The sequence below is a fragment of the Heliconius melpomene genome, chromosome 13 (assembly GCF_056956725.1).
Source record: "Heliconius melpomene rosina isolate 202511_hmr_F chromosome 13, ASM5695672v1, whole genome shotgun sequence".
Taxonomy (NCBI): Eukaryota; Metazoa; Arthropoda; class Insecta; order Lepidoptera; family Nymphalidae; genus Heliconius; species Heliconius melpomene.
In genome coordinates, this window is record NC_140401.1 from 4,966,226 (window position 1) to 4,982,439 (window position 16,214).

General features: G+C 31.2%; 2 protein-coding genes across 4 annotated transcripts in view; one reads left to right on the top strand and one right to left on the bottom strand.

Annotated features, from left to right (window-relative positions):
* The window catches only part of Timp (Tissue inhibitor of metalloproteases), a 39,260-nt gene extending 32,772 nt beyond the window's left edge, over positions 1 to 6,488 (bottom strand). The window contains exon 1 of one of the 3 annotated variants that reach the window (XM_085195475.1): positions 6,344 to 6,488. The gene's annotated coding sequence lies outside the window, so the exon portion shown is untranslated. Of the gene's footprint in view, positions 1 to 3,652; positions 3,912 to 6,343 lie in introns of those variants that run through there. The other 2 variants (XM_085195473.1, XM_085195474.1) reach the window with 2 other exon arrangements.
* Positions 1 to 16,214, top strand: part of Syn (synapsin) — a gene marked incomplete at its 5' end in the record, with an annotated part of 58,650 nt that overhangs the window by 38,541 nt on the left and 3,895 nt on the right. The window contains 5 exons of the mRNA XM_085196269.1: positions 12,838 to 12,930; positions 13,501 to 13,613; positions 14,169 to 14,265; positions 14,838 to 15,005; positions 15,402 to 15,639. Coding sequence (XP_085052395.1) covers positions 12,838 to 12,930; positions 13,501 to 13,613; positions 14,169 to 14,265; positions 14,838 to 15,005; positions 15,402 to 15,639 — 709 coding nt within the window. The remainder of the gene's footprint in view (positions 1 to 12,837; positions 12,931 to 13,500; positions 13,614 to 14,168; positions 14,266 to 14,837; positions 15,006 to 15,401; positions 15,640 to 16,214) is intronic.

Here is a 16,214-nt window from a genome sequence, read left to right on the forward strand (position 1 = left end):
TTTTTCATGTAGATGGGCGTGCTCTCTCGATAAACGTCGCCCGCAGCATTGAATTAAGATAACAGTTTTATTAGACTCTCATACTATTTGTAAAATATTTTCTTCTATCTCCGCTACTTATGCGAGCTTTCTCCATCACAACTCAGTTTGAAGATATAGATTTTTATATATTGCTTTAATTATCTTGTAAATGTGTTTTATTGGCTTGTATCCATTATAATACTCACATGGGACTTATACCGAATGATAAAGTGTTTAAAATTGAATAGTAAAATGTTGATTTCATTATAAAGTTAAAACTTGCTTTATGTACCTATATTTATAGCTTTACATACTGTCACACTCTAGGTATTTAATAAATCGGAAAATTTTAATGTATTCATCATTAATATAACACGTACAGATAAAATAGTTCAGATTTATATAGAATTATTTCTGGAATGCTGTAATCAATTGTTTCAATCTAATAAAATGTTATTTATTTATGAATGTCACATATTTTAGTATATTTATTTTTGTCGGTATAAAAAAAAATGATTTTATTTTAATCATAAACTGGCACATGAACTTGGCCTTCGAGCACACGAGATTGGGTCGAGCAGATATTGCAGGAGAATGGTTGCTCCGAGGACGATATTCATTGAAACAATTAATATTATCGCGTAATAAACCTATCTCATATTTTCCACTTACTTCATCTATATCTGTAATGTTTATTGTGACCACTTGTTATAACAATTGCTTAGGACGTACTATTAACAATCTAAACTATAAATAACTGTTAAAAATAGAGAATATGAAAAATATGTGATATTATGATTTGGATACTAGCATGTATTTTAATATACTAATATATAGGCCTTATTAACTATTGGGTTTAGTAGTTTTAGTAATCAATTAAAAAAAGTTAATCTTAATTTGGTAAAGGAAATAGAAAACTGTAAAGCAAATACGAGAGATTTCCAAAAAATATTTTTATCACCATTTTAAAGACTTTTTATCTGCAGGAAATGTGCAAATTTATTAAATAGTTTTATCATAGATAGCCAGCCCTACACAAGGTAGAGTATAATATCATTATACGTCGCAATTAAATGACTGTGAAAGTTACACTAACATATCATATCTTTTGTAATATTGTTGTTATTTACATAAAATGATGATAATAATTAAATAAATAGGTAACTAGGTATTTTACATTTAACAGTATATACTACTGTAATTTTTCTATATTATAGCATTTAATGGTGTATTTTTAAGTGTCTACGACAGTAAGTATTCAAATCTCCACGAAAAATTTCCTTAGAAAAATAATATCAAGTTGCTTGGGTAGTGAAGAGAGCCATGCCACTGCCACTGTCATGACACATTCACTTTAACGAAAGGCAGTGGAAACTCTCTTCAATATCATAACGAGAATTTTCACATTATGACACTGATGTCCTTGCTAAGAAGATAACGGTTGATGAGAAAATATTGCATCTGTATTTTTATAGTTTATAAACTATTTTGTTTTTATTATATATTAAGTACTTGTCAATGATAATGATGCAGGATAAAATAAATCATTTTTTAATGTCAAGGTAAAGGACTTTAATGATATCGTAATTTTAGCCTCTCTACAATATTAATTATTATTTTTTTTAAGTTTTGATTATTTATCGTCATCAAATAATTATTCGCGCACCGCTTTAATAATAATTATTTGACATAAGAAATTAAGTATTTAAGTAGTACGTCTACTATATCTATGTATTTAATTGTTTATGTCAAAGGAAATATAAGATATATTATGTAAAAACTACCAAAACATACAGCAGGTTTCACAGAAATGAAGTTTCGAGTTTTAAGAATTTTTAAATTACTAAACAAGCAATAATATTGTTGTTTATCGCCAATAATAAATAGATAATTGCAGGTACGATAAGTATTCAGTTTTATCATATTACAATATGTTACATGTACTAATATTACTTTTATTATTTTTAAATGTATTATTACTATTTTTTGTAATCTACAGAATAATTTTAAAATTTTTAAAAGTATTAAGAAATAATTTAATGAAAGAAAAATATCTTCTTTTAAAAACGTCTCTATTATATTTTCCACTTTGGGTTTCAATGAAAAGTTCCGTAATTTAAAGAGAAATCGATTCAATATGGTTATAAAATTAAATCGATGTCATCGTTACTTATAAATACATTGAAGAGGACTAGAGCAGCGCGGGTTCTAGTTCATGATTAACTTCTTCCGTATACAGGGTCAATAATCAGGGGTCACGTTGTACTATGGGACCGAGGAATGTTTCGAATACCGTTAATATTAATTGTATATACGTATAAATGAATTTCAATATACTGTGTATATTATATTATATTAATAATATAATCTATTTAAAACATAAGGGAACTGTTAGTATCCTTAAAAACACATTTTAAAAAATATATATCAAAATAAAGTGTAACGATAAACTAAAAAAAAAACATGATTATATTAGATTTTCCCTGAATGTGGTTTTATATATTTATTTTATATATTTGGCCCGATTTCAGTATTTATAGGTAGGGTATACCTTTAAAAAAATGAAATTGTAAATATTATAATTTGTCTTTTTTGTGAATTTGAAATGATTATTTCGTTAACATGTGGCTCGACTATTTAAATTTGCTTTAAAAACTGAAAGTTATTTTAAAATGTTCGGCAAAAATAGAGCAAAGAGATGGCCCCGGCTCTGACAGGGCTATGGAGGGCCATATTTATAATTTGTTACGCCTGTCCGCACATCTATTCGCTTATAGGTTGAAAGCCGCTTAAGGAATTTTAAAAGGCTCGTATTTGTAAGATGTTCTTTTATTTAAATTATAAATGTAGCGCAAAATGAAGAATTATACTTTGAAATGTTGAAAATTTCAAATAAATAGTAAAACAAGTTTGTGCGTTAATTCAAGTTCAAATATATTCTGTCACGAGAAGGTTCTGCAAGTCAACAACGTCATTATGCAATAAAACATTTCATTGATCAATAGAGCAGAGTGGGTCCAGCTTCTACAGTGTGTTAACGATTCTCTTCCTTCACCTTTATTGGCACTGGTCTTTGTACTTTTAACTTACTATCGAAACTTATTAATTTAGCTATTATATAAAATCTATTTTTTAACAATATTAAGTTTATAATTAATAATGGCTTTGCTGTAGCAACTGTGGGTTAATATCGGAACTCTATATAATATAGCAATTCTAAATGTGTAGAAATCTCCATTCAAAAAACAAAACAAAATATTTTATATTCTGATAATCATAACACTATTAACAAGTCTCACCTACCCTGTATTTGCTAGTTATTCTCAACCTAGACGCATTTAACTCCGACTTCTCGTATGAAAACGCTAACTAAACATTAACGATGTTTACAAAATATTGCGTTTGCTTTACATCTACCTACTATTTTTCTATCCTAATTGCACTAAATGTAATAAAAATATCAATAAAAAAATCTTGTCATATAAAAATTTTTACATTCAAAATTTATACGACTCATATAAACAAATGATAATAAATAAATTATTTTGCAATAAATATACATGTTAGTAAACACATTTTAGCAACAGCAAATAGCGATAGGTTATATTTATATAACAAGTAAACATTGCACCTGCGCTCGTTGATGTTTCAGGTTCACTTTCAGTTTTTGCCAGTTCTGTCATCCAATATTGTGGATACACTGTCTGTGTCGGCAAGTCACTTTGGAAGGTTCGATTGGTTTAAAACGTATATTTATATAGTGCTACACTGTTTATCGTGTGTGCTCTCGCGCAACACCGGCCCCGCATCGACGTCGACACGCGCTCCCCGTAGCGAGCAATCAGTGACTGACTGACTGAACGTTCCGTAGTGCCGGACCAGTTATTATGCGCCCACCGTTGCCATCAATAACTTGTGTAGCACGTGGGACTCGGTATGCTGAGGGACTCGCCGTGATATCTCACGCAGGATATGCTATGTACATCTCTTATCGGTGCATCATGGTAAAAGCTGATGAATCATCACAATTAGATTTCGCGCATGACATCAGCGGTGCGCGTCTTTGTAAACAAGAGGTTCTCGGAGTCAGCACTCCGGCGCACAAGCTTTTAAGTCAGTCTTCACCGGTGCGATGGCTATCAGCATAAGCCAATTTGCAACTATAATTCATATGAACATTCCATTATGGTATTGTGAACTTGCGAAAAATTACTTGTTTTTAAAGCGGCTCTTTTGTGTCACGTACATTTTGACGATTTGAGATGAGACTATATTAAGGGATATTTAAATATCGACTAAATCTATATATTTATTAAAAGTATTATAAGTTAAGTCTATTTATTTATTATAATTTTTTTATTTATTACTTTGATATTTTAATAATATTAAAAAATATATATTTGTACAATGTAACATTTTTATAGTTATAGGTAATTCGTACTAATAATTTATATTTCTGATGTGCCGTCATTGCGTATGAATTTAAATTGTGTACACAACGGGTAAACCCAGGGAAATTTCGTTTCATAAATAATACGAGTCCCTACGTTATACAAAATAATACAATAATATATGATCTTAGTAAGTCTTAAAATACTTAATTTAGGCCTATAATAGGCCATACCTACATGTAGTAATAACACTGTTTGAGAATACCTCGTATTCTTATCAATTTAGGTCATACTGGTGCAATGTTGTCTTTATACGCTTTAAAAACATATTTCCAGTAATATACTATAACACTTTAGATGCTATGTCAGCTTTGAGACCATTAAGGCTTATATTTCGTGTCACTCGGAAGTCGTCAGGCATGTTTAGCATGTTTGCCGTCCTTAAAGATTGCATTCTTGTAGAGAGAAGTTAAAAATTTACAACAATGATGGATACATAGGTGCCTACTATATTGGTACATTGTATATATGGCAATTCAATTTTTACACACGGAATGATGTACAGGTCGCGAGGCTTAAGCTAAGCTTTAAATTTGTTTGAGTAATTATAAAAGAGAGCCAGAAAAACACTTTTATAAATAAATATTATCATTAGTAATCAATATTGTTTTATAAAGAAAATAACAAGTATATACATACATACACAACAATAAGAATTATAGGGTAGTGGAGAAAGGAGAGTTCTAACATTAATGTTAGGACTCTTCTTTCTATACTTACAAAGAAAAAAAATCTTTAATTTATTCTTATCAATTAGAAGTAAAAATTTCTTAGAAAAATGGCTTCTTTATTATTAATTCTTTTTCGTAAAGGAGCCGCAGGCAATATAATTTTTTACGCATATAAATCAGACCACCTGCAATGTGCGCAGATGTGTGTGTCCTTTTTCCATAAAAAAAATATGTTTTTGGATATATCGAACTTTTAATTTATAGAAAAATAATTTATATTTATTTGTTATTGTCGTAATAAATATTAATTTATCTAATTTGAAAATTGAAAATGATATTGTTTAATGTAATCTCCATTAATAATATGTCGGCTATCAAAAAAAGCTAGCTAGTTGAAAATAATTACTTAACACAACAATAAGGATTATAGGGTAGTGGAGAAAGGAGAGTTGTAACATTAATGTTAGGCTCTATTTTCCACACTTACTAAGAAACAATTTTCTTTAATTGTTTTAGCTAAAATTTATACAATCTATTGATTTTCTATAATAAAATATCTCATATTAAAATGTGTAGGCTTATATTTAATAGGAGTCGTTATATCCACTTTATACGTTGTTTTCTTAATGCAAAACGTAGTTTTTTCTTTTGAAATTCGAGAAGTTCTATGTTAGCTTACCGTGGATGTAAATTTTATAACACATAAACATGTCACTACTATGTTACATGTAACTCTAGTAGAGTTTCTATTATTTTTATTTTCAGTCGCTCTTTTGCAGAATATAAGATTTTACGGACATTTTATAAATTTATAGAAGTAACTTCTTTCTTATACTTTACAGAGGAATATTTATTATTATTAACTGGACTTTTCATAGCTCCAAACCACAGTACAGAGTTTCGCATGTGAAGGTTTTGGGTACACTTGGAGGAATTTCAATTTAATTAATAGTAAATATGAAGAAGCACATTATTTTTCCAAAAAATATATATATAATAGTTACCTACTTATATGGTATTACATATCATACTTAACACTAAATATGAGCCAGCTTATAAGCAGTAAAAATTCTTCTGTAACTACCATAACGCCAAGACCTAATAGCTTTATTGTAAGCAATGAACACACCTACCACGTAATTTATGAATTGGAAAAGTAAACGAGATGGATGTGTTAATTTCGTCGATGATCATACTTACCTTGGGTAAGGTCAATAGCAGTACTAAACACACGTAATATACAAACACAGCTCATTTATTTTTTTATTATTAGATAACACTTAAGAACTATAGACTGATGTCCATTTATAATTGAATGCTCTTATATTATATCAGTAGGTAAAGCGGAAAGATAACATCAAAGGCAGTCATTAATGTGATAAATGACAATTGTCTTGTCTTTTCTGAACAATATATACCATCGAGACTTGTGCAATACTATTCCGCGCCTGCTTATAGCCATTAAGAATTATTGTCAGCGACGTTATTGATATTTGAATTGAATGCTTCCATAGACGCCGCAAAGGTATCATATAGATCGATCAGTAGATAAGTATTCTTGTTATGGTGCAAATTATGGCTGGATTGCACAGTGGCGCCAGTATAATTGATAATTAATTAATGGAACAACACTAGCTGTCATTTATGTATTTTTAACTTTTAAAAATAAAAAATAAATAAATGACAGTTTGTGTTTTTGGTCATTTGGTTCTCTTCAGGTTGTATGCAAAACATCAGTTCAGTTCTTAATTTATGGTGTTTCGAGCGTGCCAGTTGAGCACTAATCACTTCGCAAATATCACGTTGTATGAAGAACACAAAGGATTGTACGGTGAAAAAGAGATTATATTACACAATAGGAGAATGCATGTCAAAAAGACATCCAGTTGGAATACCGCCTTCACCTATAAAATAAAAACGTAAAACATGTATAATTCTTATATAAAACACTACGCACATTTACATACTGTTAACACGTGTACGAGACACGTAATAGTGCGTACGTAAAACGCAAAAAATACTAATAGTAAAGAGACGTTTAATCACTATTGATGTCTTTACCGACGAGCGGCGCACGCGCACCATAAATAGTAATATACAGTGATATCTGTTTCTCGAAGTTGACAAGCGATGATGCGTCACTATTACAAGCCGTCGCACGCTGTGAGCTTAGTGTTGTAAAATCAACACTTATAGCAGAGCCACCCACTGATACGCCCCCATAGGAAACACTATGAATAAGAGTATAGCCTCTCTATACAAAACAAGAGACAAATTAAAGTGGGTACCTATGATAAATTATACAAAACAATAATTTAAGGTTTGAATTTGTGAATAAGCAATCATGTTTTTTTTAACTAAAGTAAGAATACACTTATATATAAAGTATAAAGATACGCAAAAAGATTCCAACAAGAACTTGTGTATACATACATACTTAGTATATTTTGTAAATACGATTAAGATTTACCACATAGATATATTTTTGCTTTCAGTATTTTTTACTAAAGAAATACAGTTTGTCATGTTTTCTCCAGCGAATATATTAAGCAATTTTATGAGCGAAAAATACCTATTTGACATGCTTGTTTTGTTGAATAAGAAGTTTTCTATATTTAGTCTATTAAATAATACTTTTTATACATTTATTTAAGGAAACTAAGATCAATTTTCAATGCTTTACATAAATAACACGCAATAGGAACCGTACTATATCTTGATAAATTGTTCATGGTTAAATCTAACAACGTGTTCCATCCACGATGAATTCATCCATGCAATCGATTAGCAAAATCATATCGTCATAAGTTATTTAAATCTGTAAATAAATATTGGTTGTGTAAAGCATTACGTCAGTTTTTCCTTTGCTATTAATATAATATGTTTTAAAATGGAGAGCATACGTTTACATCGCATTACATTCTTTAAATATACAACACACATTTAACACAAATAGTAAGAGAAACACAATTTACTCATAAATATTTTACTTCAAAGTCTAGACAATACGACGTAAAATATTTTTCTAGATGCTAATATTTAATATTATCATTCCTTTATACTTAAACTGTATTGAATTTGAAACATAATGGTTATTTAGCATTCATAACATCTATGATTCCATATATAGAGATAAAATATTTAAACTTAATTAATCTGTCTTTAAAAAAAATCAGCGACACCAGAGCGAATAAATGAAAATATAAATTTAAATTAATAATTCATCTGCTCGAGTGGGGATCGATCCCACACCCAGTCGGTTTTACAGTCACACTCTGTGCCCCTACGCCACGACTGGCCTCTAACGAAGTAGTGTCGAAAGCTTGCAATTTTCACGAGCATACATTAAAGTATTCAATAAAAGATTTAGTATTTCATAAATAATTTTATATGACAAACCTGCTACAGTGATAAAATATATGCCACTTTAAGAGAAACATTTTATAATTTAAGTTTTTGTGATGTAATGTGAAGCATTTTTTCGTCCATATGTTTTGTAAATAAAAATTATTTATTAAGAGTGTTTTAAAAATAAATATTAATACACTTTTACAACGAAACTTAAATTTTAAAAAACTTTCCAATGGTTTCCACTGCACCTGTATTATTCCATCCATCCATCAGTCCTTTGAAGTCAACTGCTGGAAATAGACCTCCTCTATTGTTCGCCTCTCCGTCCGGACCTGAGCCTTTTGAATCCACTAAGACATTAAGGAATGAGATCGGATGCACAGTTTACGCTCTCCCTTCATAAGACCAAGGATATGTTCAGAGAGCTCCTAAGGTTTACTACTGGAGGTGGTTTTGCAGAACTTTGACCGCGTAACGACCGGTTTAACGCGTAAATATAGCGATTGGATTTAGCGATGGATTTGCGAAACCATTCCGTCACTCCAGCTGAAAGGTCTTGAATTTTGAAAGGTGTTGATATTGATATTTGACGGCATTTTTACCATCCGGTAATCGCTAACGGCTTTAACCCTCTTCGTATTTGTCCGTAAAAATAAAGACTTTCGCTATGAGTTAAAAAATAAATTACACAAGTATGTAATTTTAATAATATTTTTTAACTTAAAATCCTGTAGGTCATATTTTTTCATCATCAGAAGCCTAGTTTTAGAAAATAATATATACTGTTTATTGAAACAGTGCCAATACCTCTAAACCTTCAAACATATGCACGCAAACGAAATTCTTTAAAAACGATTGTTATGACTTCTTTATAACCGTTCCGTCATAAGTCTTATAACGACAAAAATATGGCCTATTTAATTCTTGAAACATTCTACAATTCTTGTGAAATGCCATACGTATGCATATAATTTTTAATAGATTATTATTTTATATGATTGTTTTATTTTAAACTATAAAACGGGGTACGACACCATTGTTGTAATTATGAAATTGAGATTGGGAGAAACTCGTACCTATATTTGGACTCCTTGGATCTTTGCCACCTTCCTCGGTCCGATCTCATATTATTCTATGATAAATACGAGTATTCTTATAGGAGAGATTTAACTGCAATTTTACCAGAACGATAGTATGAATATTTATATTGTTTCTCATATAAGAATATTTTTAACAGACGTAGATCGGACCGAGAACGATCCATGGCTGGCACTCTATTGTCAATCTTCCCTAAACATTAGCTTTTCCCTCCTCATCATCATCATCATTATCAGCCTGTCCTCGTCCACTGCTGGACATAGGCCTCTCTAATGGCACGCCACTGAGCTCGATCTTCAGCTTTTTGCATCCAGACGGCTTTTTCCCGGCTAAAGCTCAATAAAGGGTAAATTGTGTGATACTTCATATATAAACAACATATCGTCGGCGTGATAGTTCTGTTTTGTGCGGTATATAAAAATTACATAAAATTTATAATTTTATACCTATATATATATGTTTGAATCGTTCTCTTCTTTTATTGAACAACTAGCGGACCCGGACGCGGCTACGCCTGCTTGAAATATAAGAATATAATTTCTATAGAAATATAATTTCAATCTAGATGAAATGCTAAAAGGGACTGTTATATTTATTTTCATAAGGATGAATATCAAAATGACGCGGTAACGAACGCGGTCGCGTAGCGACGACGGTTGTTATTAACATGGCAGAATAAATTGCATGTCAAATTAGAAAGTATTTCAATTTATTAGTATATATGTGTAATGTAATATTATATAGCCTATAGCACTTCTGAAGAATGCAGCTTTCATATAAAACAAAAACAAAGTAAATCGATCCAGTAGATCCAGAGATCTTAGCGTTCAAACAAACAAACAAACAAACAAACTCTTCCGCTTTATTATATTAGTACTAGTGGACCCGGACGCGGCTACGCCTGCTTCAACTATATGAATATTTATCTATACTAATATAATAAAGCGGAAGAGTTTGTTTGTTTGTTTGTTTGTTTGTTTGTTTGAACGCTAAGATCTCCGGATCTACTGGTCCGATTTACATTGTTTTTGTTTTGTATGAAAGCTGCATTCTTCAGAAGTGCTATAGGCTATATAACATTACATTATACATATAAACTAATATATTTTAAAGTACTTTCTAATTTGACAGGCAATTTATTCTGCCATGTTAATAACAACAGTCGCGTCGCTACGCAACCGTTACCGCGACTTTTTGATATTCATCCTTATGAAAATAAATATAATAGTCACTTTTAGCATTTCATCTAGATTGAAATTATAGTTTACTGTATAACATTCTAATAGATAATTAAAAAGATATCACTGATTCGGAATGACCTAGCCTTCGGGCGGCACAGTATGAGTATGACCGACGCGAACGGGCAGATGACGTTGATGGTTTTATAAATTTTCATACATTTTCGAACTTTATTTGCTGTTTATAATTAATTTAAAATACACTTTGGTTCTCTTCTTATTTTATTTGATATTGCTGGCAAAAAATATTTTTAGGTAGTTTTTAGGTACGGGTTCTAGGTTCTAATATTAAGAATATTTTTTAGTTACTTTTACTTCTTATGTTGGTTTTCAATTTCTCAGATATTTTTTCTAATAATATGTCTCTAATTATTATTCTTTTTGATTATTTAAACTTATATTCTTACTAATTCTATTGAAAACTGAAAATATATTTAATAAATATTCTTATAGTTTAAGCAGGCGTAGCCGCGTCCGGGTCCACTAGTTAAATATATTCATGAAATTATTTTCAATTCTCAATAGAATTAGTAAGAAAATATAGGCTCAAATAATCAAAAAGAATAATAAGTAGATACACATTATTAGAAAAAATTATCTGAGTTATTGAAATGAACTAACAAAAGGATTAAAAGTAACTAAAGGATAGGTATTCTTAATATTAGAAAAAGTACCTAAAGTTTTCCGTACGTGCGTACATAGATATCGACTCTACGAAATAACTAAACATTTCTCTCTATTAAGTAGGATAATTTTAGCGGGCAATATCAAATAAAATAAGAAGAGAATCAAAGTGTATTTTAAATAGATAACAATACCAGAATATTACTATTTAATTATGTACTGTTTGTGACATGCACGAGTTTTACATTGTATATATGGCGTCACTGCATGCAACATAATACGTTCGTACGTGGGTGCAAATTCTAGTCGCCGCTTGGTTGGTGGAAACCAAAGCTTTTATACTTCTATAAGAAAGAAGAGTGTTATTACGCTAAAAGCTAAAACATATACACTACATTTCACGAAACATATGCAGCTTATATATTAAACTAGCGGACGCGCGCAGCTTCGCTTGCGTATTTAAGGGTGAATTCTAATAACCCATGAAACATGTGTTTAATGAAATATTTTTAAACGTCTAAATTTCAAATTTTATAATAATCGGAGGCGATTTAAGGATTTTTCCATACAAACTTTCAACCCCTTATTTGCACCCTTAGGGGGTGAATTCTAGAAAACCATGAAACATATGTTCAATTAAATATTTTTAAGAGTCTAAATATCAAATTTTATAAAAATCGGTGGCGATTTAAGAAATTTCCCATACAAACTTTCAACCCCTTATTTACACCCTTAGGGGGTGAATTCTAGAAAACCATGAAACATGTGTTTAATTATATACGTTTAAGAGTCTGAATTTCAAATTTTATAAAAATTGGTGACGATTTAAAAAAAACCTATACAAACTTTCAACCCCTAATTTGCACTCTTAGGGGGAGAATTCTAGAAAACGATGAAACACGTATTCAATTAAATACTTTTAAAAATCTAAATTTAAAATTTTATAAAAATCGGTGCCGATTAAAATTTTTTTCCATACAAACTTTGAACCCCTATTTCACCCCTTTAGGGTTAAAATTTTTCAAAATCCCTTCTTAGTGGATGTCCAGATTACGAAAGTAAACTTTTGTTCAAATTTGACGTTTCTACCATCAGCGGTTACGGCTGTGCGTGCGTCTTACCTCAGTCAGTGAGGACAAGTCCTTTTATATATATAGATATCAATTTATTTGTATCGTTTTATTTTCACGATACCTACTATTGTTCAAAATTTTCTTTTTTCGATTTCAATGGACAATATAATTTTTTTTCATTCCGCGATGTAGGCGACCGAGAGTCGCCGTGTGAGTCTACTAATGATTAATATCGCGATATAAAACCACTGATGACCTTTCGTCTCAACAATAAATGGAAATAGTAAAGGGAAATCTGATTGTCGAGCAGGTAACGGCGCCGAAGTTCCCAGTGGTGATCAAGATCGGGCACGCGCACAGCGGCGTGGCCAAGGTGAAAGTGGACTCTTTGGCCGACTTCCAGGTACTGTACGCTCACATCCATTATCTGCACATTGCAGTTTCAGTTGCAGACTTGTACACAATCAACTGATAATGTTCTATAGTTGCTTTGTTCTGCAGTCACGTTTAAGATTAGATACAGTATAAGAATGTAATATTATGTATTATTTTATTAAGATTTATTGTTATCATTGTTGGTTTTGTTGTTGATATTATTATTCTTTAAACAAATATTGATACGTCATTTCTCCGAAGTTTTCCTATATTTTGTAAAGTTAATAATTTCCGTTCCGTTATCTAGTCTAGTAAATATAATAAATAGATACATGCTTCTGTTGTTACAAAATTTATTGACAAAAAAGTGTGTTTCTTATATTATTGCCTCAGTGTTAGTCCCTTTATATGAATTGTGTTTTACTTTATTACGAAAACTGAATTCAACTCCACAAATGTGTATAGTTAATGTTGTATTTAAAATATGTATGTGGATAATATTACGTATATAAGATCTTAGTAGATCGTTATAATAAATTCGTTTATTGACATTTTCCAATATTTTTTTACTTATTATACAATTTTTTATCGTTTTCAGGATATAGCTGGTGTAGTTGCCATGCTGGGTACTTATTGTACCGTGGAACCGTATATCGATGCTAAATATGACATTCATATTCAAAAAATTGGTACTAACTACAAGGCGTTCATGTAAGTTTTGTTAAAAGTAATAAACTTATTTTTTTTAATTCTTTTATTTTTAGCTTCATGTGGCATCCGGCATACACCAGGGTATTCAGAGAAAACTTATTGTTAAGATAATTTCTTCCTCATTTTCCGCCTATTTTCCGAGACATTGCATATTGCGCTTTATTTTTTTACGAGCGCGAAATGAAAAAAAATAATTCCTCTGAAGGAATTGAACCCCATAACGTCACAAACTCGTGGTTACGGTTAGGCGCCGTACCGCTCCGCCACAATATTTTTTTCGTTTTAACCTTAAAATACTAATAAGATCTTTTATTTAAATATACCCGATTAATCCGGTTAAAGAGTTTTATTTAAAATCTTTTAAATAGTTTTACCATATTTGTATAGTCAACCGCCTGTTAAAAACGTATATTGGCACATCTAAAATATAATCATATATTCCATGCAGGCGTTTACATATTTTTGTTTACTATATATTTTTTCTACAAATTTACAAATTCCTAGTACCTAAATATATTTGAGTTATTGTTTTATATTTTAACTAAATATTTTTAGGCGCAAGTCTATATCAGGAAACTGGAAAACCAATCAAGGATCCGCAATGCTAGAAGCTATCGGCATGAACGACAGATACAAAATGTGGATTGATGAGGTAAAATAAATATATACAATATACATGTAGGATATACAAAAATTATACAATAGATAACTATACTCGAATATCCAAGAAGCTATAAAATGACTAGACAGACAACACTAAACAGTCATTCAATTAATAACTTCTTGGATATTCTTGCATATTCAGTGCCCCAACAATTACTTATATCGAAGTGACGAATTCCACCTGTCTAAGTTGTTTTACATATTAGTCATTATTTAAACAACCTATGACTATAATAATTTGCTTTCATAATTCTGTGTCAATATCTGTAACAATGGATATATATGTTATATAATATATGACGTTAATTATTGAATATGTATGTATGTACGTATGCATTCTTAAAAGATTATTTGCAGTAGTGGATTGTTTATTATGGAATTATATTAAGTATGAGCAAATAGAACTAAGCGAGTTGATGAAACTAGAGAGGGGCCCCAAGCGGCAAAGTATATATTAAATTTAGGTTTATGTTTCATAATATGGATATTATTCAATTAATATTCTTGCAATATAATTATGTACAATGTAGATATATTTATATTAAAAATATTTTTTTATAGGTGAGCGAAATATTTGGGGGTTTAGAAGTTTGCGCTCTGGAACTGGTAGTGGGAAAGGATGGTCGTGAACACATTATCGAACTGAACGATTCTGCCACTTCATTTATGGGAGACTCGCAGGAAGAGGATCGTCGTTATCTCGCAGAGCTTGTCTTCCAACGTATGCAGGTAATACAGAAATTTTATAAAATAATATTACAGTTAGTATAATACGCATATTTTACGTACTACTTATATGCCTAGTTCTTTGTATTGTATTGGCTAAAATTTGAAAATATGTCGTTAATAAATGGAAATTGAATACAAACATAATTAAGTTTGAAAATAGTATAGTAGACAAAGATTGATCTTATCAATTAATAAAATCCACTATCGATGTCAGGAAGGATCATAATTCGAATATTAGCACCATTTTTTGGACGTTCATATGTAGGGGGGTTGACAGGCATCTTGTCCGTACTGCTAATCGAAATGCAAGGATTCGAGAGTCTTATGGCAACCATGAGCTTTATCCCCATCTTTCAACAAGCAACAATTCAAGAATTGTATTTGTCTATATTGCAGTCCGTATGCCGCCCCGGCATCACGAAGACGACGTCCCGGAGTTCCGTGTCGGGCAGCGGCGCGGCATCGCCGGAGGAGCGCGGAGGGCCGGGAGGGGTGGGGGGCGCAGGCGGTCCGCCGAGTGCGCCCCCGCCGGCGCCGCTGGCCGCCGCCGCCAGCATTGACCGCCCGCTGCCGCCCATCCCAGCCGAGCCCGCGCAGCCGCCGCCGCCGCCGCTGGCAAGGAGGGACTCGCAAGGTAAATTACATGTTAAATAACTATAATTAAAAAATAATATGCCGACACATCTATCAGTAATTTGTTACATCTATCAGCTTGAAAAAGAGCTTATACTCTTAAAACTGTTTGACCGATTTTTTAAAAATATACCTAAGAACCACCGCAAGGAAACTGATTTTAAGGAAATAAAAAAAATATTTATAAAAACAGTAACCCAGACTGCATAAAATTAAAAAGAAAAAAAAACAAGCCCAATAGTTTATTAGGATTAGGAATACCAGTTATAAGAAATATAATATCTTATTCTGACTTGAAGACACTACAACCTTACCCCGCATAGCACTAGGCAAAAAGAACTTAGGAGACTTATGAGACGGAGTGTCTAAGTCAAGAGAAAATGAAAATAAATTTAAATATAATCATTCTTTCGACTGGGGATCGAACTAGACAGTAGACCATCTGTCTACAACAGCACGTTGACTTCAATGTTCTTATATCAGTATTTTTATATTTTATTCCTCTTTACGTGTGTTTATTATCCAAACCCTCTTATACTACTGAATCGAATTGGAAACATTGGGATATCGTACAAA